At 57.2% G+C, this 27,083-nt stretch overlaps 8 protein-coding genes across 8 annotated transcripts; 5 read left to right on the top strand and 3 right to left on the bottom strand.

The window, feature by feature from the left end:
- Positions 1 to 618: 618 nt before the first annotated feature.
- K452DRAFT_294757 (uncharacterized protein) lies at positions 619 to 3,552 on the bottom strand (the record flags this gene model as incomplete). Its single annotated transcript, XM_033541739.1, has 6 exons — positions 619 to 851; positions 911 to 1,466; positions 1,514 to 1,792; positions 1,847 to 3,225; positions 3,280 to 3,457; positions 3,514 to 3,552. 6 exons carry the CDS (start codon positions 3,550 to 3,552, stop codon positions 619 to 621), a joined length of 2,664 nt encoding a protein of 887 aa, XP_033401865.1.
- Positions 3,553 to 4,865: 1,313 nt separating this feature from the next.
- On the top strand, positions 4,866 to 5,802 carry K452DRAFT_283446 (uncharacterized protein). Its single transcript, XM_033539774.1, has 2 exons — positions 4,866 to 4,983; positions 5,061 to 5,802. The coding sequence occupies exon 2, from the start codon at positions 5,139 to 5,141 to the stop codon at positions 5,715 to 5,717; it is 579 nt and encodes a 192-aa protein (XP_033401866.1). The 5' UTR covers positions 4,866 to 4,983; positions 5,061 to 5,138; the 3' UTR covers positions 5,718 to 5,802.
- Positions 5,803 to 6,342: 540 nt separating this feature from the next.
- K452DRAFT_242762 (uncharacterized protein) lies at positions 6,343 to 9,670 on the top strand. The gene is made up of 2 exons (XM_033537883.1): positions 6,343 to 6,575; positions 6,630 to 9,670. Exons 1-2 carry the CDS (start codon positions 6,382 to 6,384, stop codon positions 9,556 to 9,558), a joined length of 3,123 nt encoding a protein of 1,040 aa, XP_033401867.1. The 5' UTR covers positions 6,343 to 6,381; the 3' UTR covers positions 9,559 to 9,670.
- Positions 9,671 to 10,593: 923 nt separating this feature from the next.
- Positions 10,594 to 11,532, top strand: K452DRAFT_324186 (uncharacterized protein; the record flags this gene model as incomplete). The annotated part of the gene is made up of 2 exons (XM_033544684.1): positions 10,594 to 11,031; positions 11,089 to 11,532. 2 exons carry the CDS (start codon positions 10,594 to 10,596, stop codon positions 11,530 to 11,532), a joined length of 882 nt encoding a protein of 293 aa, XP_033401868.1.
- Positions 11,533 to 12,469: 937 nt separating this feature from the next.
- Positions 12,470 to 15,017, bottom strand: K452DRAFT_106756 (uncharacterized protein). Its single transcript, XM_033534971.1, has 7 exons — positions 14,764 to 15,017; positions 14,614 to 14,705; positions 14,457 to 14,544; positions 14,044 to 14,395; positions 13,556 to 13,994; positions 13,057 to 13,461; positions 12,470 to 12,957 (listed from the first exon to the last, which is right to left on the bottom strand). The coding sequence occupies exons 1-7, from the start codon at positions 14,816 to 14,818 to the stop codon at positions 12,703 to 12,705; spliced, it is 1,686 nt and encodes a 561-aa protein (XP_033401869.1). The 5' UTR covers positions 14,819 to 15,017; the 3' UTR covers positions 12,470 to 12,702.
- A 199-nt stretch (positions 15,018 to 15,216) lies between these two features.
- Positions 15,217 to 16,941, bottom strand: K452DRAFT_324188 (uncharacterized protein; the record flags this gene model as incomplete). Its single annotated transcript, XM_033544685.1, has 2 exons — positions 15,217 to 16,799; positions 16,854 to 16,941. 2 exons carry the CDS (start codon positions 16,939 to 16,941, stop codon positions 15,217 to 15,219), a joined length of 1,671 nt encoding a protein of 556 aa, XP_033401870.1.
- Positions 16,942 to 17,131: 190 nt separating this feature from the next.
- Positions 17,132 to 18,636, top strand: K452DRAFT_294763 (uncharacterized protein; the record flags this gene model as incomplete). The annotated part of the gene is made up of 3 exons (XM_033541740.1): positions 17,132 to 17,302; positions 17,355 to 18,019; positions 18,111 to 18,636. The coding sequence occupies 3 exons, from the start codon at positions 17,132 to 17,134 to the stop codon at positions 18,634 to 18,636; spliced, it is 1,362 nt and encodes a 453-aa protein (XP_033401871.1).
- Positions 18,637 to 22,677: 4,041 nt separating this feature from the next.
- K452DRAFT_340763 (uncharacterized protein) lies at positions 22,678 to 23,326 on the top strand. The gene has a single exon (XM_033545347.1). The coding sequence runs from the start codon at positions 22,750 to 22,752 to the stop codon at positions 23,113 to 23,115; it is 366 nt and encodes a 121-aa protein (XP_033401872.1). The 5' UTR covers positions 22,678 to 22,749; the 3' UTR covers positions 23,116 to 23,326.
- The last annotated feature ends 3,757 nt before the right edge of the window (positions 23,327 to 27,083 follow it).

Consider the following 27,083-nt stretch of genomic DNA (forward strand, 5'->3'; position numbering starts at 1 on the left):
GGGACCGCGATAACAAGACAACACCTGGATATGGATGGGTTCGGGTGGTCGTGGTGAACCAACAACCGTACCCACGGAACCTCCTCCATCCCCCCGCCGAGAAATAACAACAAGACAGGACAAGAATGAAAACAAACCAGAACAAACCACAAGAATCGCCGGGCCCGAAAAGTGAAAAAGGAAACAATAAAAGAAATGTCCACATCCCTCCTCATGGGGTATCGTCTGAAACGAACGTCCGTAGCGTCCTGGTTATCTCTCTCATTCCACGCCCTCGTCATTTTCGCGAATCCAGCGCGTTTCACACGCCGCATCGGGATGTGTACCGTACATGCGTGTGTGTATGAGTCTGTCTTTGTCGACCCTATTAAACGCCTTCATAAAAGCCACTAAGCACGCAATATGAGACAAATTTGTTTTTCTGGCAGTGAGTGTGAGGGTATGCTGGCAGGGACGCCGACTTCCGAAGTGTGTCGTGAAAAAGCCGTTACCGAGATCGTACTCGTCGTTGTTTTGTGTGCATATGTGGCGCTTCCAATAGGTGTGCGCGCATGTGTGTGCTGCTGCTATGCATTGGGCGCGGCCCGTATGCTAATGTGTTTCTGGCCTGAGGCCAATCTACTCGGCGCCCGATAGCGAGACCTCGGCCGAGCGTGATGTCGGGCTAAGGCTGTTGCGCTGCGCAACATCCGGCACCATGCTGTCGTGCTTGCCGAATCGGTGCATCTTCTTCTCGAGTGCTTGGATCTGCTTGTTCCCAGTGAGGACGCGCTTCGCACTGGCCATTTCTGGGCACAGGGACCCCATGAATATGGCATAATCTTGCGAGTTGAGCGTGTCCAGTAATTTTTCTGTAAACTCGAGTGAGCAAATCAACCTTGACCGTATTAGGAGCTATAGAAAAACTTACGGACGACGTAGTTGCCGTATCCATCCTTTATCAGCGACATCAAGGCGCTCTCACCCCGTTCAGGTCTTCGGCAAATGATCATCATAATGTCGTGCCTCTGCTGGTCCGTGCCGAATACCAAGCATTTCTCGACTACGTTGCTGGCGAACTTGTGCTTGGCAAAATTGAGTACCTGGCTCGTGACATAGTCGATGATCTTGGTGCGATCATCTTCATCGCCATGCTCGATGATGTGCTGCGTGACGTAGTTGCCGTACTGGTCTGAGACAAGGGTGGAGGCGCACGCGTGCAGCTCTGTGAGGATGGCGCGGCGTGCATCGTCTTCGCAATGCTCGAGCATGCGCTGAATGACACGACAGCCGTAACCGTGGACGGAAAGTGACGATACATGGCCGGTAAAGTCATCGATGATGAATTGAATGTGCTCTGCTGGCACACGTTCTATGGCCTTTTGAATGACGTGATTGCCGTTCTGGTCTTTGACGCAGCGAAGGACGTTCTTCTCGAGTTCCTTGACCATGGATGCCTGTTGATCGACCAGAACATGTTCAAGTGCCTGATATAGTTAGTTATAGACTCCATGAGTAGCTGCAATTAACTGACCTTTTGTACCACTCTGCATCCGTACATCTGCAGCGAAAGGCTCAAAACTTGACCCTTCATGCGGTTTGCTAGAATCTTCTTCTGATTCTGGTCGCCATGCTCGAAAAACTTTTGGATGACATAGTTGCCGAAGACGTCCGTCATGAGCTGCATCGCATTCGGCTGGATCTCCTTGAACACTCTCTCCTTCTCGTCACTGTTGGCAGTCTCGAGCTTCTGTTGAATGAACCGGGAGCCATGCTGGTCACCGCTAAACTCACAGATGTGATCGTAAATGTCCTGTAACTAGTTAGCTTCTTACTGCAGTATAGAGGGCTTGAGATCTGATCTTACCTTCAGCTCATACCGTTTGCTTCTGCCGTTGTGTTTGAACTCATCGAGCATTGCGCTCCTCAGACCTTGACCGCTGTCTTGGTCCCTGGGACCCTTGGGGACTTCGAGAGTGGGCACCATGCCGGCAGGCATATGCATAGGGAATCCAGGCGCCATAGTGCCAAGATGCATGCCATAGGGATACGAACTGAAGTCGCGAAACTGCGCCGCGAGCATTTGTTGGTAACCAGGATGAATGAAAGCTTGTTGCTCTTGCTGAACGTTTCTCAGCTTGCGGTCTAAGAGGGCCGAATGGCCGTTCGGCTGCGCACGAGCGTTCTGATCATTCCGCGATGGATAAAGATGATCGAACGCGGGAGGCGTCCCTGCAGTGGAATAGTATGGACTCGAACGGAAATCCGCATTGGGCGTCAACGCCCCCCTGTTGGCGAACTGGAAGTTGCGAAAGGCCGCATTCTGGTCTGGGAATTGGGTGGGATAACCCTCTGGGGTAAATGAGCTAGCCCCAATGTCCTCAGAACTGGCAATGTTCTGCGGTATGTCTCCTAATACTTGACGAGGATAGGCAGAGTGAGAGACTTGGGAATACTGGCCAGCAGAACTAAGAGAGTTTCTGTGAATCATCATGGTTTGATCTGAGCCCTTATTGTCGAGCGCCATCCTGCCGAACGGTGAAATAACTTCACCTTGGAATGAATCGCTACGCTCTTGAAAGCGACCATCACCCTGCGCCGAAATCGATGCCGTGTGCCCGCGACTACCGACCCCTGTTGCTGCCTGGACCGGTTGCGAGAACCGGGCGAACGTCTCATTGGGTTGCGGGTACTGAACTGGATCTGAACCATGTCGTGAAGGAGGCAGGCTACCACTGCGGGATGGTGCTGCACTGGAGCTGGAAAAATATTCGGAATTCGCCACGCTGCGGCGGTCTTCGGTGGGAGAGTGAAGGTGTTGAGCGTCGGTCCAGGGTCTCATAGCCGAGTCTGTCGATCGCTGGTGCGGTTGGTAATCCATCAACCGATTGATGTCGCCATAGCCGTCGTCTGGCCGTTGCCGCGTCACGAAAGCTCCGGATGTGGGGTCGAGGATCGCATTGGGCCCCGATTTGGCAAGGCTTTGTCCGATTATCGGGCCTCTGGAGACAGAATAGCGCTGGGAAGCGCCTTGGGCAGTGTCAACATATGCTTGCGAAGGTTGTACTTGGCTGACAGGCGACACACTGGAAGCTCTTCGTTGAGAAATGGGCTGAGCGGGCTCGGTGACGTTCCAAGGCGTTCTTTGGTTACTCCAATGGTCAGATTCAGACGAGGCTACGAGGGAGCCGGAGCCCGTCTTGCCCTCAATTTCCTGGGAAACGGAGTGGCGGTAGCCTCTGGTGTCTGGAGCGGGATGTGAGCGATATGCATCGGCGCCCAAGGCAGCGAGTTTCTCACCAGTCCGTGGCGTTTCCCGCGCGGTAGAGTTGAAGGTGGAGTTCAGGGTGCCGTTGCCCCAGATGCTTCCCCTCCAGCCTTTGCCGTTTGTGTAACTTTGGGCGAGCGACGAGGCGCCGGGGGCGCGTTCGTCGTCGGGCGACTTGACGCCGGCGTAGTCGCGCAGCGTGGACATGGCCTGGAGTCAGGACGTCAGCAAGCAGGGCTCGGCTTGGGCTCGGCGGCGACACGCACCTTGTTGGACGTCTGGCGGGTGACGAGGCCCGATACCATCATGGACAGGCAGGGAAAACGAAAGGCTTTGGAGGGCTCGGGCGAGAATGTACGGGATTATGTATGCGGAGCGGGAGCTGAGGTACACCAGGCGTCAGCACGGGGCCCGGCGAGCAAACGAGCGGGCGACATGACGGACCTTTGTAGGCGGGATACGCGGGAAATTGACAGTGCATGTACAAGGAGCTTGGCAGGAGGTGAAGAACAGAGGCAGAGGCAGCGGAAACGGCGACGTTGATATGGCCCGCACCCCTTGGGCAGGGCGTAATTACAGAGAGGGCTTTGTGCGTGTGTCAACCACTGCGCATGCTAAGCTCGAAGCGGAATCCTCGCGCGCCGGGCAGGGACAGCATCAGTAGGTCCAAGAAGGCTCTGGGGGTGTCGCGGGTGGGTGGAGACGCAAGGGGTGGGCATGCGAGGAATGCGGGTGCGTCGTGGCGAGGGCAACGCTGAGAAGCTGGGCGCAGGGAGGACAGAGAAGGGCGCAGCGACGACGCGGGCCGGTGGTGTTGAGGGCGCAAGGCCAGGCGATCCGAGGGCTAGCGGCTGGAGATTTGGCGACGGTGTCGTGCTAAAAATGGGACGTTGCGGGACGATCCACTAGCATGCCCCGGGCAGAGCCTCCAAGACGTGGTCGGCGCTGCTTGGCGCGAGGCGAGTCGATTGGGGCCGAAGATAAATAAGGGGACGATGGTAGTTACAGCGCGATGAAACTGCCGCGTCGCAGCCCTCTTATGTAGCTCGTCGCACCGCAGTCGCACTCATTCATCATCCAAATCATCACGATCCATGGTCGGCAACATGGATCATGACGCGCACGAACGCGGGGTGGGGACTGAGATCTAGGCAGTATTGTATTTGCTACCTATGTACCAAGAGCCAGCGCCCTCAACACCATCATCATCATCATCATGCACCCATCCACTCATCAAACAAGCCAATCCTCAAATCAATCTACCGGAAACCCCCATGTGAGATCCGGGCCCCCAACTTAAGCTTAACACACAACCGTAACGGACCGCCTCAGGAGAATTTGGCACGCCAGAGCACAACACACAACACGCAGAATACGCGCCTGGCCCCTCCCCCCCTTGGCCGAATATAGAAGGCCAAGCTCGCCGTGATCCTCGTCGTCGCAGGCGCCTAAGGCCGATCTTGGTTGGGTGAAGATCAGAAGTGCAATCTCCGCTGGCCGCGCTAGCCCTCGCAACGGCCAAAGGCCTCCACCGCTCCCCCGTCACGCTCTCCTTCTTCTCCTCCGTCTTCTTCTCCAGTTCTCCCCACTCCGCCAAGTCCAACCCGAACCAAAAAAACTTCTTTCCCTCCCGCCGCTCCTTCCCTCCGGGCCCGCAAGCAATCGGCTTCACTCATTCAGCTGGTTGCGCTGCGCTACGTTCCTTTCCCCAAAATCACGCCCGACTCCTTGCGACCGTACGTTCCGCATTCCTCTCTCCACCGCCCGAGAGTAAACACGCACGTGCGACGCGTGCACTGCTAACGTGCTGCAGCTTCTCGCTCTGCAGTCGTGCATACCAATTGGAGAACTCCCCGACAAGCCAAAACATCTTGCCGCCGCTCGTTTCACCATGCCTTCCGTTCTCTCGCTCGTCCGCCGCGATGCCTCTGCCTCCGACTCCGCCGATGACGCCGCCCTGACTCCCTTGATGGTCGACCTTCTCATCGCCCTGCTGGTCCTTGTCGTCATTGCCCTCATGGCTGTTGTCGCGCTGATCTTCATGCGCAAGGCTCGCAACGCGAAGAAAGCCAAGACTCCCGAACTGCCCATGTACAACGAAACCGAGCGCCCCGTCTCTTCCCGCATGTCGTCGCATCACCGCAGCCTGACCATCGCCGCCGCCCCCGCCTACTCGGCCGGCAACCCATCTGTGTTCGTCTACGGCGACGAAAAGGTCTCGAACGAGCCCCAGACGCCCAGCAGCCCCGTCCCGGAAATCCGCATCACGTTTCCGGAAGAGGTTGACGACAAGGGAAATAAACAGTCTGGTCGGGTCGTTGTGGTGCGTGTCGGCGAGCACAGCGTTGGGCTGGAGCCGCTGCACGAGGAACAGCTGCCGCCTTACCAGAAGGACGCGACCGACCGCTTCCAGTCCCTCGATCTGGAGCGCATTGGCGGACTGAAGGAGAAGAACGAGTACTCTCCCTAAGCAATCGACAAGATCTCTGCCGCCGCTTTGCAGGCTACCAATGTACCCTAAATCCAGCAACAGCACCCGCAATCGCAACTCCACCTCCCTGAGACACCCCCATTTCCACCACGCCTTTGGCTACGATCCCGGTTGTTATTGTCTTTTTTAGTATGACGGCTTTGTACAGATTCCCCGGCAATCTGTGTTTTTCCAACGCCAATTTTTGTCCTTTTTTTGTTGAAAAGCCCCTCCGCGACCGCTCGATCCGCCGACGGCCGCCGAAGGGTGCTCCGAGCGAAGGCTTAGCCCCTTCTGTACATTCTGCGGCAGTCTTCTTCGTTGTTGGGATACCACTCAATGCGCGGTAATTTCGCTGCTTCCCCCCTATGAGGGAGGCCTGCTTCGGGGGGCTATAGCCGCCCCGGCTCTTTGTAAATTCTATTCTGTAATGCATGATGCCAACCTGCAACCTCTGCTCCGGCCCGCGGCGGGTCCGGGGCGAGCTGTGACGCGGAACCGCGAGCGTGGACGAGGCAGAATTATTGTAAGCTTCGATGCAGAGGGCCCGAGGTGCTCCTTGCCCGATTTTTGGCCGAAGCGTCATTTAGTCTCTCCGCGCCCTAAGCTTCCTCGGCCCTCCCACATTGCCCGCACACCTGCCTATGCTTCCATCGCGGTCACGATGAACGAGGCGAAGTCTGAGCACGATGGCCAGTTTGCCGTCGCCAAGGGCAAGTCCAAGCAGGCAAGCGACGAGGCACAGAGCGCGCGCAGCTCTCACATCACTGCCGAAGCCGCCAAAATCGCCAACAAGCAGCGCGAGCTGAGGTTCAAGTCATCGCACAGCCTGCTTGTCGTCTTCTTCCTTCTAATCTTGTGAGACTTCCTTGGGCGTCTTCCCCGCGGGGCATTGGCTGATGACTCTTGCAGTGCGCTCCACGGTCTGGGCCTGTACCTCTTCACCAGCGGCTTCCTCCTGACGCGCCTGGTCCTCGACCACAAATCCGAGTGTGCTGCGCCCCCAACTGATTTGTACGGTTCGTACATCGCCGGCTCGCGCGACACTGGCTGTTGGCACCCCAAGAGCTTCAACAAGGCCGTTGTCATCATCGTCGATGCCCTCCGCTACGACTTCACCGTCCCCTTCCAGCCCACCGAGGCCGACGGAGCGCCGCATCATTTCCACAACTCGATTCCTGTGCTCCACGAGACGGCCACACGCCAGCCAAACAATGCCTTTCTCCTGCCCTTCATTGCCGACCCGCCTACGACGACGCTGCAACGGCTGAAGGGTTTGACAACCGGCACCCTGCCGACCTTCATCGATGCGGGTTCCAACTTTGCGGGCATGACAATTGAGGAGGACAACCTCATTGCGCAACTGAAGAATGCCAGCAAGAACGTCGTTCATCTCGGCGATGACACCTGGCACTCGTTGTTCCCTGAATACTTTGACCCGGAGTTGACGAAGCCGTACGACTCGTTCAACGTCTGGGATTTGCACACATTGGACAACGGTGTCACGGAGCATCTCTTCCCTTTGTTGCAGCCTGCAAGCGCTAAGAAATGGGACGTTCTCATCGGTCACTATCTGGGTGTCGATCATGCTGGCCATCGCTATGGGCCGGACCACTCGGCCATGACGGCCAAGCTTCAACAGATGGATGACATTGTCCGCCGCATCATCGAACGCATTGACGATGACACGCTTCTGGTCGTCATGGGTGATCACGGAATGGATGCCAAAGGTGATCACGGCGGTGAATCTGACGACGAAGTCGAGGCGGCTCTCTGGATGTACTCTAAGAAGGGTGTCTTTGGTCGGAGCTCATCAGACTACGTCACGCCGCCGGCAACGGCGAAGGAAAGGCCCGTTCAGCAGATCGATCTTGTTCCTACCCTTTCTCTTCTGCTTGGTCTTCCCATTCCTTTCAACAACCTTGGTAAGCCCATCGAGGAGGCCTTCATTGGCCGTAGCGGAAACGACTACAAGAACCTCGCTCTCGTCAACAGGTTGGCGGCATCTCAGGTTCACCGCTACCAGCACGAGTACGCGGTTGCACGTGGGCTTGGGGAGCAGGAGGTTTCGCCGCCTCTGACGCGCTGGAGCACTGCTGGCGAAACATGGGGGCAGCTAACGCAGTCGAGAAAGCCAAGCCAGAGTCAGTGGAAGCAGGCTTACGAGGACTACTCGAGTTACCAGGAGATGACACTGGCTTTCTGCCGCAGTCTCTGGGCCCAGTTCCACGTTGTCAGCATGTACCAAGGAATTGGTGTGCTCGTCTGCTCGCTTATCATCCTGGTGGTTTACGCGCGCGGTATAACTGGTGATCACACCGACCTCACGCCCGTCCTACTTTTCAGGGGATTCACTGGCCTCGTTGCTGGCGCCGGAAGTGGAGCCGCGGTTAGCAACTTCGTCCCCGCCTTTGAGATGCAGCACTCCGCCATTTTCGGTGCGGCTGTAGGCATTATCCTGGGAATAAGCTCCGCTTTTCTGGCCGCCAGGATCAGGGTTTCCTCGCCTCTTCCGCGGTCTTTCTGGGGCGGGATTAGTGTCCTTTTCCCGCTTTTGCTGTCCATTGGATTCGCGTCCAACTCCTTTACCATTTGGGAGGACGAGATTCTGCTGTTTTTCCTGACCACGCTGGGCGTCCTCTTCTTCATCTCGTCCCTGCGGCAGGAGGTGGAGGCAGACCGCACCCTTGGCTGCCTTCACTCAATTGCCTTTGTCATGCTTACCCGTCTGGCTTCCTTCTCCCGTCTTTGCAGGGACGAGCAGATGCCTTACTGCAAGCCGACATACTATGCGTCGTCGACCTCGTCGACAAGCGCCGTCTGGCAGGTCGCCATTCCCTACGTTGTCGCCCTTGGTCTGCCGGAAGGCGTCAAGTTTTTCTTGAAGCGCACTCGCAACTACCAGGGCGTGGCACAGTTTTGGATTGGCTTTGCATTCCGCATGGGCCTGCTGCTAGCGGCGGTCTTTTGGACGCTTGAAGCGGCCGACGACATGGATTACTTTGACCTGCCCAAGAAGACGCAGAAGAGCATCCGCGTCGTCTTTTCGCGCGTAGCGCTCGGCATTGCTGCAGGCGCGGGATATGTCGCGTACGCGTGGTGCTCGCCGCTGCTGAAGATCGAGACGCGGGAAGCAAAGGCGACGGACGTCGACGACCCGACGATCGTATCGCAGGGCGGCAAGCAGAGTATCGCGATCCTGGGGTATGCCAATCTCCACGGATCGCGGTACGCGCTGCTGATGACGGTGTGGGCGGGAGTGGTGATCTGCCTGCAGAAGCCAATGGGCAGCGGGGTGATTGCCGTCCTGGTGCTCCAGATCCTAGCGCTGCTCGAGATGATCGACGCAAACAGGCTGAACTCCAGCGCGATCGGGCCCGTGACGCTGATGCTGCTGGGGTCGTTCCACTTCTTCAAGACGGGGCACCAGGCGACACTGGCGAGCATCCAGTGGGAAGCGGCCTTCATCCCGCTGAAGAGCGTGCATTACCCACTGTCGCCGGTGCTGGTGGTGCTGAACACGTTCGGGGCGCAGGTGGTGGCGGCAGCGGCGGTGCCGGCGATAGCGCTGTGGAAGCAGCCGCCGAAGCGGGCGGGGATGCTGGGCGCAGTAGCACGGGCGGCGGCAACGCACGCGGCGGCGTATGCGCTGGTGGGCGCGGCCACGGCGCTGTGGGCCGCGCACCTCCGCAGACACCTCATGCTCTACCGCGTCTTCTGCCCGCGCTTCATGATGGCCGGGTGCGTGCTGCTGCTCGCGGACCTGGTGGTGGTGCTGGTGGGCGTGGCGGGCACGTGGTGGGGCTTCTTGTCCAATGCGGAGGTGTTTGGGTGGGTTTGATGAGGGGGTGAGAGGGGCAGTGGTGAGGAGAGAAAAGGTGTGTGTTGTATGTTTGTGTATGTATGTATCGTATGTATATATGAAGTTATGCAGGTTATGCAATCGCGGCTTCCATCGGCCCCTGACGGCGCACAGGCCGACATCGCACCGAGCCATCTCCCGCCCGCGGCTCATCATCATCCTCGACTGCTCCTCCCCCGCCACGCCCGCACCTTCAAATCTTTCCACTACTGTCTCTATCGCTCTTAGCGACGCGCGCATTGCATACCTTCATCTGCCGCAACGACCGGCACGATCCAGACACGACATTACGATACAAACACTCCACTCCCGCCGTAAATGCCCCCGCCGCGTCTCCGTCTCCCCCTCCTCCGCTCCCCACCGCATCTTCTGCTCCTCGCCCGCTCAGGACGATATGCATCCACCTCCGCCGCGATTTCATCTGGCGTCTCTGTCGGCACTGGTGCTAGCGGCTTGAGCCCGCGCCGCCAATGCCTCCCCGGCGTTTCGGCGCCGCAACACACCTCCACCGCCGCCCCGCACAATCTCACCAGCGCACCAGCAGCAGCCTTTGGCACTGCGCCGCGCTGTGTCCTCGACGCACGACCGCAGGGGCGGTATGGCACGGCGAACGAGCCGCTGCCGGGACGCTATAGCCAGGGCGAGGGGGAGGAAGAGGGGGATGCCGAGGTTGAGGCGCAGGCCGCGAAAGAGCTGAAACAGGAGCGGGAAAGGGAGAAGGAGCTCAAGGAGGAGATGGACAAGAAGGAGGCGCAGCGGGAAGACGCGAGCGCCGTGGCTGCTGCGGCGGCGGCGGCGGCGAGCGCGGCCGGGAACGCAGGCGCAGAGGCAGGAAATGCGGGTATGGGAGGGGCAGGCGGAGCCGCAGTGGAAGCGGATGGGCCGCCCAAGGCGTCACCGACGATATTCGAGCTGGAGGGCGGCACGAACGGCGCGTCGGCGGAGATGCGGCAGCGCGCGAAGCTGCAGCGGCTGCAGCAGAGCGAGTCCAACCCGCTGGAGGAGGTGCTGCGGATGCCGGCGCCGACGGGGCGGCCGCCGCACCTGACGACGCCGCCGTACGTGCACCACTTCGACACGTGGTCGCTAGTCAAGCAGCTGGAGGGCAGTGGTTTCAGCGCGCGGCAGAGCGTCAGCGTCATGAAAGCCATACGGGGCATACTAGGGGACAACCTGGACGTGGCGCGCGACGGGCTGGTCGGCAAGTCGGACGTCGAGAACGAGACGTACTTGTTCCGCGCCGCATGCAGCGAGCTGCAGACCGAAGTGGAGAATAACCGTAAGGCGGAGAATGAACGCATGAGCACGCAACGCAATCAGCTGCAGCATGAGGTGGATATTTTGACGCAGCGCCTGGATCAGGACTGCAGTAATATGAAGGAGGAGCTAAAGGGCATGTTTGACGACCGCAAGATGACGGTGCGCATGGAGCAGCGCGCCATGGAGAGCAAGGTACGTTTCCCCCTCCCCTTCCCTCCTCTCCCACTCGCAAGCTAACCCTCCTCCCAGATCCAAGAACTCAACTACAAGATCACAGTCGCGCTGAACTCGGACGCGCGCTCCGAAGTTGAAGGTCTCCGCTGGACCATCACGCGCCGCGCCGTGACGGCCATCGTCATCGTCGCCGCCAGCATCCTGTCAACCCTCAACTACAGCTCGTACATGACGCGGACGCAGGAGCAGGAGCGCAAGAAGATGTCGGAGGCGTTGCAGGAGGGCGGGCTGGCGGGGCTGGCCGACGCGCACGCCAGCACCGTGGGCCAGGTACACTCGAGTAGCTCGGGGGCCGGCAAGGGTAGCAGTAGCGTTGTTGGGAGTGGGGGCATGAGTGGCGGTGTCACGGGCGGGGGCGTCAGTGGGTACGGCAACGTGGAGGCGGTGATGAAGGCGTTGGAGGGCGAGGGGGCCGGCGATGGTGTCATGGTCAGTGAGGGCGGTGTTAGCTTGGGGTGAGCGGCGTGGGGGCGGGGGGCTGCTTGCTTGGGAGGAGTCGGGTTGGGATGGGATGGGTTGGGCTTGCCTGTCTGCTTGCTTGCTCAAGGGGGCCGTTTTGGACGGTTTGGCCGCCCGGCCGCTGCTTGCGCGCTTGCTCGACTGGGGGCGTTCGCGTGTCGATGGCGCCGCTGCGCGATGGAGATGCAGTGCCGTGCGCGGCATTGGGCTCGGAGACCGCAGGCCTGGGTGCTGGGCGAGCGGGCAGCGAGCGAGCAGACAGATCAATATGCGCATGCTGTGCGCAGGAAGAGCGCATTTCCACGGCAAGTCCAGCTGTCGGACAAGGCGTTGGGCAGGACGGACAGGACGGATGGGATCGGATGATGATGACGGGACGGCGCAGCGCGGGAGTTGAGAATGCGATACCCAGATCTAGAATGCATAGACGGAGGGATAGAGGTGTGTGAACATGCACAAATGGACTTATCGTACATACCCACCGCGCTCAGAGATAGGTACTGCTGTGATATACATACGTACCCCCATTAACGGCATATCTGGACATGAATGTCACCCTCACGCCTATACAAGGAGTGATTCATAGGGAGCGATCCGCTCTACTTACAGATGCATAGACGCTCCACAACCACCCATGAATACAACCTCCACACCCCTCTACGAAGTACTCCATCGAGAGCGCTCTCCTCCCTCATCACCACCATCACCACAACCACCACCACCACGCCAAGCCCCCCAAACCGACACGCGAGCCCCAAACCCGAGGGGTATAAAAACCTCTCCCACCCCACAAGTCCTTCCTCTCCTTCAAGCAGACATCCAGTCCCCAACTGCCTGTTCTGCGGCTTGGTCCGTACCAAGCCGAAATATAAATTTCAACCGCCACCTGGGGGGCTCACCACACGCACGCACGCACGCCTCAAGCACGCAAACACCGCACGCCCTCTCCCCCCCAGCAGCCGCACCAAGCTGGCGAAGCAGGCCATCACCGCGCAAACCCGCTGGTCTACGCCACCACGGCACAGCGGCGCCCGTCGTCGAGGTGCGGAAACAGTGCTTGTTGTGTACCACTACGAACCCTTTTCCCTCCCTTCCCCAAAACCACATCACAACAACACACAAACCCCTCCAAACCCCAAACACACCACACCCACACAAATACGCACGCACCTACGCCCCCGCCCCCGCCCTTCCCCTCTCCTCAAGAAAGCCCACATACCGCCTCCTCCCCCGCCGGCGCCACACCTTCCCCCACACGGCGAGCGCGGCGCCCGCCCCGCCCGTGCACACGAGCACGCACAGCCCGAAGAAGGTAAAGGCCCAGCCGTAGCCGACGCGGTTGATGAGCGGCTGCACGCTGTACGAGATGGCGAAGTTGATGCAGCTGGAGCAGATGGCGAGGACGGTGACGAGCTCGCCCGAGATCTGTGTGCGTGGTACGTTAGCAGGGGGGTTTAAGTAGGAAGAGGGACGGGAAAAGGGTCAAGGGGAGGGATGAGGGGGAAAAGAGGTGGGAGGACTCACGCCCCCAAAACAGTCAACTGCATACGCCATCGCAACCCCACACGCCGAGACCTGATGCGCAATCATGCCGGCGACGCCCACCGCGACCGCCATCCAATGCGCGCCCCTCTGCGCGCCCCAGCCATACAAAAAATACCCTACACCAGCATAAACAAAACTCAGCCCCAGCGTCCACAGCCGCATCTCGGGCTCCTTGACGCCGCCGTTGCGCCGAGCGCACGCGAGCACGATTTTGTCGCTTAAAAGCCCCGTCGCCCAGCCGATAAAGTTCCCGACGAGCGCGGCCAGGAAGATTAAGCCTGTTGAGGTTGTGCTCCAGTTGTAGGGCGCTTCGGTCAGGATCTCGGAGATGGTGTTGAAGGAGACAATGCCCGCGGTGCAGCCGAAGGCGAAGATGAAGCCGGACTGTGGGTATGGGGTGGTTAGCTGCTTGCTTGCTTGCTTGCTTGCTTGTGGCTGTGGTGCCCGTATGATGGTGGGGGTGGGACGAAATGCTTACGATAACGACGTTAGGGAACGCAAACAGAAAAAACGGCCGCCGGAAGTACTGCCAGTACGTCGTCTTGTCCTCAAGATGGTACGTCCAAGGCACCAAATGCTGGCGCCACGTCCGCTTCGGAAAGTCCGGCAAGATCTCGCCGACCTCGGTGTTCGACGTCCGCGACTGCTTCAGCTTCAGCTTCGCATCGAAGCCCTTCTTTGCGTCCAAGTCTTCCTCGTCGTGCTCGAGCGGCGAGTCATCTGCTGCTGTTGCGGGAGCGACAGGCACGGTCGTCGGCAGCGTTTCTGCGCGGTAGAACAAGAACCGCGGGAACGTCGTCTCCTCGAAGGTCAGGAACAGCAGGACGAGCACGCCGCCGTTGATGATGGCCACGATGTACTGCGACCAGCGCCAGCCGGGGCCGTCAGCGATGATGCCGCCGGTGATGAGGCCGAGACTGCGTCACGTCAGCTTGGTTCTTCATTCCGCTGCGCCGTGTCACTCACATGGAGCCCAGCTGCTGCCCGAAGAGGTAGAACGACAGCGCCTTTCCGCGCTGGTGCACGAAGAACATGTCGAAGATGGACAGCTGGATGACTGCTTGGTAGGCGCTTGTGCCCACGCCGCCCAGCACACACGACAGCATCCATTGCGCCGTGCCGTGGAAGCTGCCCTGCCAGGCGCTGGCGCCTATGCAGATTGCCGTCGTGGCCAAGAAGATGGGACGGCGGCCGATTTTCATGGCGGCGGGGATCCAGAAGATGTTGACGAAGCCAAGAAGAAGGTAGTTGAGGGCACTGCCGCCGTTCATGTTGGTAAGACTGACGCCCGTTTCTTTACTGACAGTCGTCCAAGCCGCTGCAAGAGCAAATGTTAGTTAGTCACTGTGTCTCGCACTTCGAGCGGACAGGGCACTTACAACCGAGGCCATTCTCGCCGTACGAAAACACGCAGGCATACAGGGCAAGCAGGAACAGCTGGTAGTATTTCTTGACGCGCGACCAGTTCTGAACACGGCGATCAGCATATCTATGTCGTATGTCTACCACCACTCACTCAGTGACCAGACGACATACCAAAGGATCTCCCGCACAGGGCGAAGGTTGCGGAATCAACACGACATCAGAGTTTCCGTGGCCGGCGTGGTTGACGTCGAGGTGGTGTCCAACTGCCAACAGCACTGATCAGCCATCATATCCACATACGTCTCCAGCATACACATGTACCATCGACCAAGTATTCCGTGCCCGGCACGTCTTCACGGGTATCCACAGCAGCCATTGCTCCACAGTCTCTTCCGAATCAGGCGACGAGTGCGACGTCGTTCGAGCATGGCGTGACGAGCAGCAGTGGTAGGTGTACTTATAGTCCGTGGCTGTCTCCTGCCACAAGCATCAAGCTATCAACATCTTGCATTGCAGACGGTCGTGGCCGCGGGGTAGCGAGCGAAGGTCCAGGCGAAGTGGCGCGCGCACCCCGCTTCCCATTGCGGCGGGATCGGCGCGGGTGCGATATCAGGGCCTCGGTCCGATCCTGTCTTGCCGTAACTTTCTTCACACGCCCAATCCATGTCATGTCCACCGAGGAGCACTTGGCAGGTATAGCAGACCGAATTCGGTAGGCAACTAAGCCAACGACAAATCAGTCAAAGGACATGGACAAATCATCCAGGACCTTATTCACGCAAGGCTCATATTACCGCTAAGCGGCGCGACGAAGCGCTCCCAGTCGTTGCAGTTCTGCAGCCCGTCAACGTCTAACGATGGCGGGCTGCTAGTCGCCTCTTGCGCCTCGCGCGTTTCCCACACCTTGCTCACCACGGCTCGGGTGCGCGACACATTGGCGATGCTCGCCTGCGCCATGTGATCGAGTGCCTGCAATACGAGCCGCCGGCCATACACGGGTCGGCGGGTGCGTTCGTCGGTCCATAGCTCGTCCTGCAGCGGATCTAATTCCACTGCGGCGACAAAGAGCGGCCATGTCAGGCCCGACGCCACGCCGTGCTCAATGAAGCCAGCGATATGTCTCAGGATTTGCCTGACATGCACAATGACCAGAGGCGTGGTTGGCGAGGCGCCGTACAAGGCGCAGTAGAGATAAACAATGGTGGCCAAGCGCTTGATCTCTGCAGACCTGCAAAGGAGATCATCGGCCGGATCCGCCACTGTTTGGACCAGGTCTGTAAGCCGGGTTTCCAAAGCTTCTGCCTTGATGGCGAAGCTGGCTCTGGTTGACGCGGCGGGGTCTTCGCGTCTGAGGCGGCTGAGTTCTGTGACGGAGCAAATGATGGAAACCAATTCGGGGCTGCATCCGAGCCAGGCGTCTGCGGTTTGGTCGCCGGAATCCCAATAGTCGCTGCCGAATATTGGCACCTCACCGCAGGCGGTCCGGCCAATGACATCTTGATAGGCGAAGAAGCGCTCTGAGAAGCCGACAAGATCAGACGATGGCTTTGGCGCAGCGGCCACAAGGCGCTTTCGAGTGCGGATTAGATCCCGCGCGCCTTTGAGATGGATGACCCAGCGCTCATCGCACTTGTTGATGATCTCATACAAACACAGCATCATCATGATGGTTGGCACTTCTGGGTCCAGAGCCACGCTCTCGGGGTGTTCGGCCATCAAACGCTTCCTGAGGGTACGCAAGACCTTGCCTTCCAGCTGCATGGCGGCGGATTTCCAGGCGCGGTTGGTTTTGGACAGATGTCGTGCTGCCAAGGCAAGGATGGCATTGAGTGCATTGGAGGAAGCCGAAACCGAAAAAGGAAGGACGAGAGTTGCAAAAGGAGACGATGCTCGATGGCTCGGAGTCGTCAGAGGGCACAAGCGCTCCAAGTAGTAGTTGAGCAACGGGGCGTACGTCGAGTCTTCCAACTGGGGGAATGCTGGGGGAGAGTAGAGGAGCGGCGAGGGCGACCAAACAGGCGGAATGGAAGTGCAGGCAGAACTGAGCGATGAGCACGCAGACTGCCCGGCGGGCACGAGGCCCAACTCTTCCTGTTCGGCAAGCGAGTCTTCGAAGCCGTCGACGGTGCTATTGACGAAGTGGTAGGGCTGGATCTCCGGCAGGGGTAGCCAGTGCACGGCGCTCGAGTCAAGGCTGGGCAGGTCGTCGTGCTGGCCGTTTTTGCTCCACACGCCACAGCGACCAAAGGCGATGCCGCGGCCAGCGTATTCGGCCTCCCATTTCAGCGTCACGCCGCGCAGGCACTGCAGCCCCTTGGCATTGCAGTTGGAGCAGACGGGACGGGCCTCGTCGCATCCTTTGTGAGATCAGCGATGATCTGTGCAGCGACGAGAGATGGGGAGGTACCCACGGATCTTCCTCTTGCGGCACGTGAGGCAGCCGTTGCGCGAGCGGGACTTGTGCGGCTGGTTCCGGTCGGCGGCCTTGCGACGCGGCATCAGGATATTATGTATATGTTGGGCGGGTGCTGATTGAGTGGAAGGTCCAGGCGGCGGCGGGGGATCCACTGGCTTTTGAACAAAGCCCCGCACCTGGCCCTTCCTCACCCCACCCATCCACCCATCCAACATCCACCCACCATAAATACAACATGCCTTCTGCAATAGCCACTCCAGTTGACCTCCAATCATGGCCTCCCCCCTGAATTCCGAATCCTCGTCCATCCTCATCGTCGGCGCCGGCACCTGGGGCAGCTCCACCGCCCTGCACCTGGCCCGCCGCGGCTACAAGCACATCACCCTCCTCGACCCGTACCCCGTGCCCTCGGCCATTTCCGCCGGCAATGACGTGAACAAGATTGTAGAGCAAGGTGCGCCCCTTGCCCCAACAGCACAGACTCGCTGACGCGCAGCTCTCCGGCCACGACCAGAAAACCAACGTTGACCGCAAGCAACCTCTAGGCACCTTCTCCGGCCCCGAGGACGACGAGGCCTACGTGAGCAACACGCTGCTGAACCGCGCCACCGAGGCCTGGCAAAAGGACCACGTCTTCGCCCCCTACTACCACGAGACGGGCTACATCGTCGCCGCCAGCGACCCGGCCAGCATCGCCGCGCTCGAGAAGCGCGAGCAGCCCACGCCCGAGGATGGCTACGTCGAGCTGAACACACCCGACCAGTTCCGCCAGACCATGCCCGCCGGCGTGCTGACAGGCGACTTTCCCGGCTGGAAGGGTTGGCACAAGGCCTCGGGCGCGGGGTGGGTGCATGCGCGCAAGGCCCTCGTGGCCGCGGCGACCGAGGCGGAGCGCCTGGGCGCCAAGTTTGTGACTGGTCCGGCGCAGGGCAACGTGACGAGTTTGATCTTTGAAGAGGGGGATGTCAAGGGCGCGAGGACCCAGGACGGCAAGGAGTGGCGCGCCGATCGGACGGTGCTGTGCGCGGGCGCCAACGCCCCGGGCCTGCTGGACTTCAAGGACCAGCTGCGGCCGACGGCGTGGACGCTCGCGCATATCCAGATGACGGACGAGGAGGTCAAGCTGTACAAGAATCTGCCGGTGCTGTTCAACGTGGAGCGGTATGCCAACCCATTTCCCTCCTCCCCTCAACCATCCACATACACACAAGCAACCCCTCCCCAAGCACGCCTCACCACTAACCCCTCGCAGCGGCTTCTTCATGGAGCCCGACGAAGACGCCAAGCAGCTCAAACTCTGCGACGAGCACCCAGGCTACTGCAACTGGACCGAGACAGCCAGCGGCGCACGAGCCTCAGTCCCCTTCGCCAAGCACCAAATCCCGCTAGCATCGGAGGCGCGCGCGCGCTCCTTCCTGCGCGAAATCATGCCGCACCTGGCAGAGCGGCCGTTTGCATTCGCGCGCATCTGCTGGTGCGCCGACACGCCCAACCGCGCCTTCCTCATCAGCCGGCACCCGGAGCACGCGAGCCTGGTGCTGGGCGCGGGCGCCAGCGGCCACGGCTTCATGCACATCCCTGTCATTGGCGGGTATATTGCGGATGCTATGGAGGGCCGGCTTGAGGACCGGATGCAAAGGAGTTGGCGCTGGAGACCCGAGACTGCTGTCGACAGGAATTGGGAGGATACCCAGGGCAGGTTTGGGGGCGATAATGTCGTTATGGATTTGAGGAATGTGGGCGAGGATCAGTGGACGTGCATTGAGCCGAAGTTGTAGGCCGCTTGTGTGGGTTTGCTTGACTTTCGTTCTGCCTGCGCTGACGCTCCTGTAGCCCTGGCAGTGGAATTGTACATAGCATAGCTAGCCTGATTACTCTTCCGTGCAAACGGAATCTATTATCCGCGCAAGTTGATACCGTCGTCCCGTGTCCTCGTCGCCAGCCGCTCATGCAGGCAGCCGCCCAGGCAAACAAAGCCGCCGCCGCCCTACCTATGTACCCTACCTATCCCCCCGACGCAACAGTCTAAGCTGCTTCCAGATTCCAGCACATCTGCATCCGCGCCCCTCGCGCTCCTGCGCAGCGGCAGGGCAGCGACCGCGCCGCCCGCCCCTGCCCACGCCTTTCTCTTCGGCCGTTGACCGCCACAGCCCGTGGGCCGTATGAGTGTGCGTTCGCCAACTCCTCTACCGCTTGCTGTCACCTCCCCTCCACAGACAGCCAAGTTAGCCAACAAACACTCACATAGGCCTCCCCCCTCCCCCCTTTTCGTCTACTGCTTGCGATTTACAGATTATCAATTGTAACCTCATGTTTTGTTTTCAGTAATATTCGAAGTACTGACTTCTAAAAGTAGGTATACTGGCGGCGGTTATAAGCGCTGTTGGCCGCTCTTGTTAGCACGCAGCGCGTATATACAATCCTTATTTTCGCTTGCTTTGGTGTTGACCAAAACCAACCCGCTTATACCACTATCCTATCCAAGTCAAGACTCCCAAACCTCAAGCTCGCAAAGTAATCTTCTACCCTGTTAATCGTAAGCATTTTCGACATTTCCGTATGTAAAACCTCCTCCATACATTTGCGATGCTATTTTACAAGCACATTGTCTGCGGTTAACAACTGGCTGCCCATTATGAGCCGTTGAAGTCGCTGGGTCGGGGACGTCTTTGGATATCTCGCGATGCCTTGGCAAATCGTTCGTAGTTTTTTCTCCGGCGGTTCTCGCGCTGTAAGTGTTTTCGAGAATCTCGTCTCTTTACGTGGGATGGGTGGGTGGTGGTGTTGAGGTTGCGGTACTGAGCTGGGAGCGATCTCGGGGATGAAGCGCGAGAGAGTGCTGGTGCGTGGCACGTCATAGTCACAAAATCAGAGATTCAGAGGAGAGAGAAGAGAAGTTGCTTTATCGCCCGTAGGCGCTCGTCCGTCCATTCGTTCGTCCGTCTATTCGTTCGCTAGAGACAGTTTTAGTTAGTTACCCAAACTTCAACATGTTACAAGGAGAAGAAGTGATCTCATATACCTTATATACGCTAGGGCGTACCCAATGGAAGGATCAGCAGCAGCAGCAGTAGTAGCAGTAGTAGTAGTGGTGGTGGTAGTGGCGGCGGAGACCCCCAAATACTAGTTAGGACCTATTAAGAGAAGAAGAAAGGACCGAATCTCAAACATTAAACCTACTCGGAGCTTGACCCTCTCGCAGTTCAGACGGTAGCAGCACAAGAAGTTTCATGAATTGTCCCGTCTATCTGCTTGTTTGCCTGCCCGATTGCTTGCGGAGAGCCCTAAAAGCGAGTTCCTGGAGCTCACTATGCTGTCCTGCTCATCCTTGCCTACCCGACTACTACTATCTGTCCTCTGTTTGACTACATTCCGTTAGCTACCCGCGCTTAAAGAACACGAAGCTAGAGAAGATTAAGAGACTCGATATACCTTAACGAAGACGGCGGTGCTTCTCCTTGGGCGGAGGGACCGGCCTATCGGGCAGGTCGTCGACCTAGGCCTTAGCCGACTTCTGGGCCGACTCCTGAGGGCGGGAGAAAAGGTGCTGCTAGTCGCGACTCTCGAGGGCGTGCTCGAGTCTCTCTATGGCGCTTATGCGGTTCTGGCGCGCCTAATACTCCTTGTTGAGTCTCTGCTCGAAGGCCTTTATCCGCCTCTCTTCGAACTTTCTCTCCGGGCGGTCGGCGAACTACTGTCTGAACTTGAACTAGGCGTCGCTGACGGAGAACGGCATGGTGGTGGCGGTGGTGGTAGTAGTAGTAGTAGTAGGCGGAGAAGGAGAAGAAGGAGTTGTACTGTTGTTGGGTTTGTGAGGCGGAAAATTTGGTGGCGGAGCTGGAGGGCAGGAGGAGCTTCAGCTGCGGCCCGTATGGCCTACTAGGCAGTCCTATTTATTTACTCTCTCCCTCGCTTAACGCCCTGGTAGCGTCGTCTCTTAGTCTATATAAACTCCCTCGCCGTCCGGCTTTCTCTCCCTCTTTTTTTTTTCTTCAGTCCTTCTGCTATTGCGTGTACTTGCTAGACTTTCTGTATCTTTTAGGTTCTTTTAAAGTGGCTAGATTAACGTATAGGCCTCCGGAGTGACGTTGCTTTCGAGCGATTTAGCTTCGGCTGGGTACTGCCTTTTTCCCTGTATTTTCTTATAGGCTGCAGCCCTCTAATGGTCTATGCTACATTCCTTGTACTTACTGATGAATATAATGTATGATTGATTGACTGGCTTGCTTTCCGGGCGTATATAATTAGAAACTATAACGAATCGATGTTTACTTGATCCTTGAAGTGAGGAGAGTCTCTTTAGTTCTAGTATAGTATAATCGGATATGCCTGATAAAAGCTCTACTACGAAATGTCCGCTACGGTAAGCTAGTAAACTTGTATGGCTCTGATTATAAGCCTGGCAGCGTTTGAGTAAGCTTTATATAGAAACATTACGGTTTTCTATCGGAACGTGTCTAGTAAAGTAAGAACTTTTGTTATTCTCTCTCTCTCTCCCTCGCGGCCTTTCTCGTCTGCCTGTTTACTCGCCTACTCCTCCTAAACCTCCCTCCCTCTACCCTCTAGCACGGCTTCAGGCTATCCTAAATAAGTAGGTTAAGAGGGTACTATCCCTTATCCTCTGGTATTGACGATGACTGTATCCCTATTAGCGCTCGCTCCTTACTATCACGCCCTTAAGCCGAGAATAGAGGAAGAAGTATCTCTAATATACCTTAGAAGGTGTAGTGAGGCTAGTAGCCTGAAAGGCACGGGACCTTCGGTAAGGGGAGCGTCGGTAAGGGGAGCGTAGGCTCCGGAAGTTTAAGCGATTCCGGGCGCGGCGGCAAGCCTATCTCTTCTAACTCTACCCCCTGCTCCTCTAGATCCTCTTGCGCCTGCTCTTGCGCCCGCTCCCGCTTCTGTTGGCGGATGAAGGAAGCTCTGATGCAGTAGCAGAGGATGCCGAGGAAGAGGAGGAAAACGATAGTAACGACGACGACTCTAATGACGGCTTTGGCGGTGTCGGAGATCATTTTGTTTGTTTGTAGGAGGTTTGGTTGGTTTGGTTGGTTGGGTTGGGTTGGGTTGGCGAAAGGTTTGTAGAAGGGCGCGTTGGTGTTGGGTTGAAAGAGGTGGGCGGCTGGAGAAGGAAGGATAAGTTGGGCTACCGTATTGGGATAAGTGGGCACGACAGAGTGCAGATGCTTCTCGTGAAGTGAAGTTTACATTTAGCAGTGCTCTGCTTGAGATTCTTGAAATCAGACTGCAGGCAGGGCATTCGTAGAATTACAGTAGCTCTACAAAACCCAATCACGTTGATCAAATAGCACTGATTTGCAAGCACGTAGAAGATTGTCATTCTCTGCAGTTCTCTCCCGTAATCCAAGCACATCGCCTCCGTAAAGTGGCCTGTTGTATTCACCCACAGGCGGCTTGCCGTCCCCATCTCGATGGAAGCCCCATTGGCTCCCAGGAGAAGGCGAGCATCCAAAAGGATATGAAGGCGGAGGCCCAAAGTGCCGTCCACCCATTCGTTCATCCCCTCTCCACCACGATCCATCCCCAGAAACCCTGAATCCGAAGAGGGCGCCACCCTCAGTGCTTAGGCGACGACTACATATCTCAGTCAGCTACCCATGCGCGAAATAAAACGAAGCCGGAGAAGGAGAGAGCACTCTCATCATACCTTAAAGCGTGTGACGGCGGCGAAGGGGCTCGCGCGGCATGGGTGCAGCCAGGGAAGCAGCCGGAGCAGCACGACGCGCTCGCTTGACCATCTCGTCAAGCATCTGCTCCAGCGCGCCAGAGCGGAGACGCGTAGGCAGGGGCATGAAGCCCTACTCCGAGGGCGGAGGGACCAGCTGACGAGGCAAGCGGCGGATCCAGTTGCCGAGGGGATCGATGTAGAAATGGGAGGTGGCGTGCTTGAGGCCCTTGAGGCCGCGCTCGAACTCCTCGGTGGCACCAGGGCGCTGCTGGCGCTCCGCGTACTCCTTGTCCAGCCCCTCAATCCACTTCTGGCGGCACACGGCGCGCCACTCCTGCACCTTGGAGATGGCGTACTTGTGGACGCCGAAGACGACGACGAGGATGGCGGCGGAGGTGCCGACGGCGGCGACGACGGCCTTCATGGTGCTGTAAGGCATTTTGTGTGGATGTGGTTGGTTTGGTTTGGTTGGTTTGGTTTGGTTGGTTTGGGTTGGTTGGTTGGTTGGTTGGTTGGTGGATTGGTGGGTTGGGTTGAGTGGAGCGTCGGAGGAAGGCGGGCGCGTTAGTGCTTGGGAGTGAAGCTGAGGCGGCTGCAGAGCAGACAATAAGAAATTTGGGCAGCATCAGGCCGGGCTAGCTTCGGAAGCGTGCGAGCAATTGGCGTGAAATGACTGCCAAGATTTACTCCTTCTGCGCCGCCTAGTACGGTTTAGGACGTTTTGCTCTGCAGGCTTTCCCCCAGCACCTCGTGGAGGCTGGTTCCAGGCGCCAGTGAAGCTACAAGTGCTGCTATTGCATTTACTTGTTTTGGCTCATCCATGCCGGAGAAACATGATTCTGTCTCTCTGCGGCTAGAAAAGCTGCTTTTGACACCAATTCACGCCGCCTCCATACGACTGCACCAACCAATTTGCCATTCGAATATATACAACTACAACAACGACTCCCGCATCCTACCGATACTGTCATCATTTCGCTACACCAGCCTCTTCGCCATTTAGCCATCACTGAGCCCATATAACTGCACCAACGGCTTTCGCAACCTAAACGTGCCGCCTCCATGGAACCCGACCAACAAACTGCGCCTCCTACTGGTATTGACACCATTTGAATCACCTCTTCCACCGCGCATCATCTCTTTGTACCAGCAGATAAAGGCCGAATACCGGCTTCATGGATGCTGCATTTTCAAGACAGAAGAGTATCCTGATAATTCTGATCATTCAGAGCGCCGTACCGCCTCAGATCTAACTATGAGCGGTCACTGTCATGCTCTTGACTTGCCAAGAGTGGAAGCGGGCTGACATGAAGTTGGCGAAGGCAAGGGTATGTGAGCTTCGTTGCCGCTATGCTGGAAGAGGTGTACGTGGCTCGACGAGGTATGCGGCACCGTGGCGCGCTGGTGTGATGGAATCGAGAAGTTTGAGCCGCAATGGGCCGCGGCATGTCTGCTCCGCCAGGACGCTGACCAAGGAAAGGCAATGTAGTCGGTATGGTGGAATGAAAATCTTAGATACTGTCAGTATGTGTATACAATTGTAGAAGGGGGAAGGTGGATAGAAATGCTCACCAATAGTGTTGGCTGAGCGCAGACATTGATTAAGTGATAGCGGGCTTGTGGCCTGCGTCGGAGCGCGTGATCAAAATGCCGTCGGAGCCAACTGCCTCCCATGCCGAAATTGTGATGTCAGCCTTGTCAGGTATGCATTGAGGCCTTGTCCATGTCGCTCTGGTCTTCGTGACGCGTGGAGCGCTTGATGCTTGATCAGCTTGCTGCTTCGCGCATGTTGTTTTCCATTGTCAAAGGCAACAGAGCCTCAGAAAGCTGGATCATCTTCATTCCTGCTTCCTTTCCTTAGCAGCATAGCGACAAGCAGACTCGTCTTGCTCTTTCCGTTGGCGGTGCGCGCCATTACCCGGCTAGGTTTGGTCGGCGGCTTGAATCACCAGGTCATCTTTAAGCAACAAAAGCTGCTCCCTCCGCTGCCGCGCGTCGACGCGCATTGTACAATTCACCTTCAATGGCATTGCTGTTCTCGCTCCACGATCTTGACGCAGATCCATGTGGGTCGAGGGCGTTGAAGGCGGCGGTCGTCACAGCGCGGACAAGTCCTATTTGTTGGTTTGGGCCCATTGCGGATTTGCACTCGACTCTCAGGTATGGCGCTTTGTTGAACGGAGGTTTGTTCCTCGCACCTGGGACAATCAAGATTTTGTGGTAAAGGTAACGGAAGCTGGACAGGCCGCTACATGGCCTTCTCATGGCATCGTCCTTCAACCGTGGCAATGGGTGTCAAGGTAGAATGCGCTTTTTCCTGCGAAAAGCCTAACAAAGATGTCAGTACCAGAAAAGGTTTTAGTTAGACTTTATAACTTACCATGTGCTCGCAGCTTGCGCGGTGATCAAGCAGAAGCAAAATGTAGTTTCAAAAACCGTAGCTGGGAGGCACTGGATGCTCAAGCCGGCTCTTCAAGCCGCTTTTCCGGGATGACAGCATATCAACCGACTATGCGCAACTGTTTTCGCCAGATGGTTCAATCGCGCACGTCCTTCCTCTCACCAGCCTAAGGTCCGCTTGTCACACGCTGTAGTTAAGCTCCGGTGGCTAACAACCGTTGAAACAGTCAGCTTCAGAACTATGATTGTCGAACGCCTACAAAAGGGCCAGCCCTCATTGTGGTGTTTCGCAACAAGTATTTATGTAGTAGTGGTTTGCAGAGTTGACTGAACGCGCTTGTTTGACAATGATGCCATCATGTTTCGTGTCTATACTCCAGGTCAAGCTCCGTGGGAGTACGACGTTCGGCCAGCCCATACCATTTTGAATCCCCTTGGACAGGTTCAAACTTACTTAAACTACTGAGTACAGGCGGACTTTGGATTTGGCCAGCATGTCAGTCTGCAGTCTAGACGAGAGACCGCGCTGGCTGATAGCAGACTGGGGCTTGACAGCTTGTCACAGAAGTTTCGTGCGCGGAAATAGACGGACTTAGGGATGGTGTGACGGATTTCTATCAGTATGGTGCAGTTTCTGTGCGGGAAAAGAAAAGCTGGCTGGACTTAGGGCGGAAAGGCAAAGTCGCAGCCCCGGTAAGGCGGTAAGGCGCAGCGGTGGTTGCCTTTGATTCGAGCGGAAAGGATGCGCAATGCTTTAGGAGTTGATCTTTGGAGCGCACTTCGGAAGCGCTTTGGAGGGCAGACGTTATTTTGAAGTGCTTGAGGCGAAGCTTCGAGATGTGTTCTTTTGTGCGCACGGGAGGCAATCAGGCTTTTTCGCGTCTAAAGGGAATCAGTCAGCATTTGGAGCGCAATTTGTTCGCCAAAAGAAAGCGGGCGCCTGCAACTCAGGTGTTTTATTTGCGAGAGCCGTCTTTGTGGGCTTTTTGAGCATTGCAGGAAGCTTGCGCAGTATGGATTCTCTGGGCCCTTGCGCATATCGGCTCCTTGCGAGCTGAGAGGGTGCGATGACGTCGTGCTTCCGCGTGTTCATAGCTATCGTGATGCGGCCTTGCGATTGTGGGAGAAGATGGGGGCGAATTGCGCAGTCTGGTTCTATTCTGCGCTTTTGCTGGAAAGAAGCCGGCTTCTGAGCGTTGCATTGCGCATGAGTACCACAAAATCAATGATCGTAGGATGCGTCTGAAGATTGAAGGGTCTGGCGAGGGTTTGCCGGCTGCCGACGCACAAACTCGATCATGAGCTTCGGTACCAAGAAAGAGTCTGCAGATTTTGCCATTTGCGATGCCATTATACGTGCAATGGGCCGTTGTCATATTCGAGTGCCAGACGGGGTCGAGGTGGTTGGTATTCTGGATTGGGCAGCGGCGCCGACGCGCAACGAGATCGTGCGGCGTGCGCGCCGTAAACCCATTTTTGGCCAATATCGCGACCGCCCGCCACTGCTGTGCAGCATATAAGTATTTGCAATGCTTTACAAAGGCATCCTGGAGGCGCATTTCTCTCGGTCGTGGTATTCCCATTTATGATGAAGGTAGGGAATTTTCTGGCGACACTTCTGCTCCGAATGGTTTCATGACATCAAATACTCTCATAATCGTTCAGTTTGCTAGTAGAATGGCCTGCACATTCTTCATGTATCCACTCTACTCCTAGAGGCGCATAATTAATCACTGTCTGATCGAACATCGGGCTTACGCCTCTTTCGCACACTGAGACCGTTTGGCACAATGCTAATAGGGATGCTCTATTGTCATCATGCTACCTATTTTGTGTTATGAGCGTCTCTCAATACCGGCGAGTACAAATGTAATTCTGCTTTATGGACATTTATATGTCTTGACAACATCTCCGGTGGAACCGGTCTTGGAACGGACATAAACGACCGCAGACGCTATCCACGGGACAGCCTTTAGGGTAGCATAATTAAGAGCATATCACACATTATCAACATGGTTAAGTCCTCGCGGAGCCGTCTTTTATGGGCGGGTATGAAGGGTTTGTAGGATTGGCAAGCCCCTGAAAGGTATAATATTGGAAAACGCCTTATATCAATGTATCAAGTGGACTTATTGG

The sequence above is a fragment of the Aplosporella prunicola genome, assembly GCF_010093885.1.
Source record: "Aplosporella prunicola CBS 121167 unplaced genomic scaffold K452scaffold_3, whole genome shotgun sequence".
Classification (NCBI taxonomy): domain Eukaryota; kingdom Fungi; phylum Ascomycota; class Dothideomycetes; order Botryosphaeriales; family Aplosporellaceae; genus Aplosporella; species Aplosporella prunicola.

What these genes read in the sequence shown, in the direction of transcription:
- K452DRAFT_106756 (XM_033534971.1), bottom strand. Translation starts at nt 14,818, where the DNA reads ATGGCTGCTGTGGATACCCGTGAAGACGTGCCGGGCACGGAATACTTG. An exon ending in CGGCGAGAATGGCCTCGGTT is followed by an intron (nt 14,396 to 14,456) that starts GTAAGTGCCCTG and finishes TTGCTCTTGCAG; the next exon opens with CGGCTTGGACGACTGTCAGT. An exon ending in CAGTTGACTGTTTTGGGGGC is followed by an intron (nt 12,958 to 13,056) that starts GTGAGTCCTCCC and finishes CCACGCACACAG; the next exon opens with ATCTCGGGCGAGCTCGTCAC.
- K452DRAFT_242762 (XM_033537883.1), top strand. Translation starts at nt 6,382, where the DNA reads ATGAACGAGGCGAAGTCTGAGCACGATGGCCAGTTTGCCGTCGCCAAG. An exon ending in GTCTTCTTCCTTCTAATCTT is followed by an intron (nt 6,576 to 6,629) that starts GTGAGACTTCCT and finishes TGACTCTTGCAG; the next exon opens with TGCGCTCCACGGTCTGGGCC.
- K452DRAFT_283446 (XM_033539774.1), top strand. Translation starts at nt 5,139, where the DNA reads ATGCCTTCCGTTCTCTCGCTCGTCCGCCGCGATGCCTCTGCCTCCGAC.
- K452DRAFT_340763 (XM_033545347.1), top strand. Translation starts at nt 22,750, where the DNA reads ATGGGAGGTGGCGTGCTTGAGGCCCTTGAGGCCGCGCTCGAACTCCTC.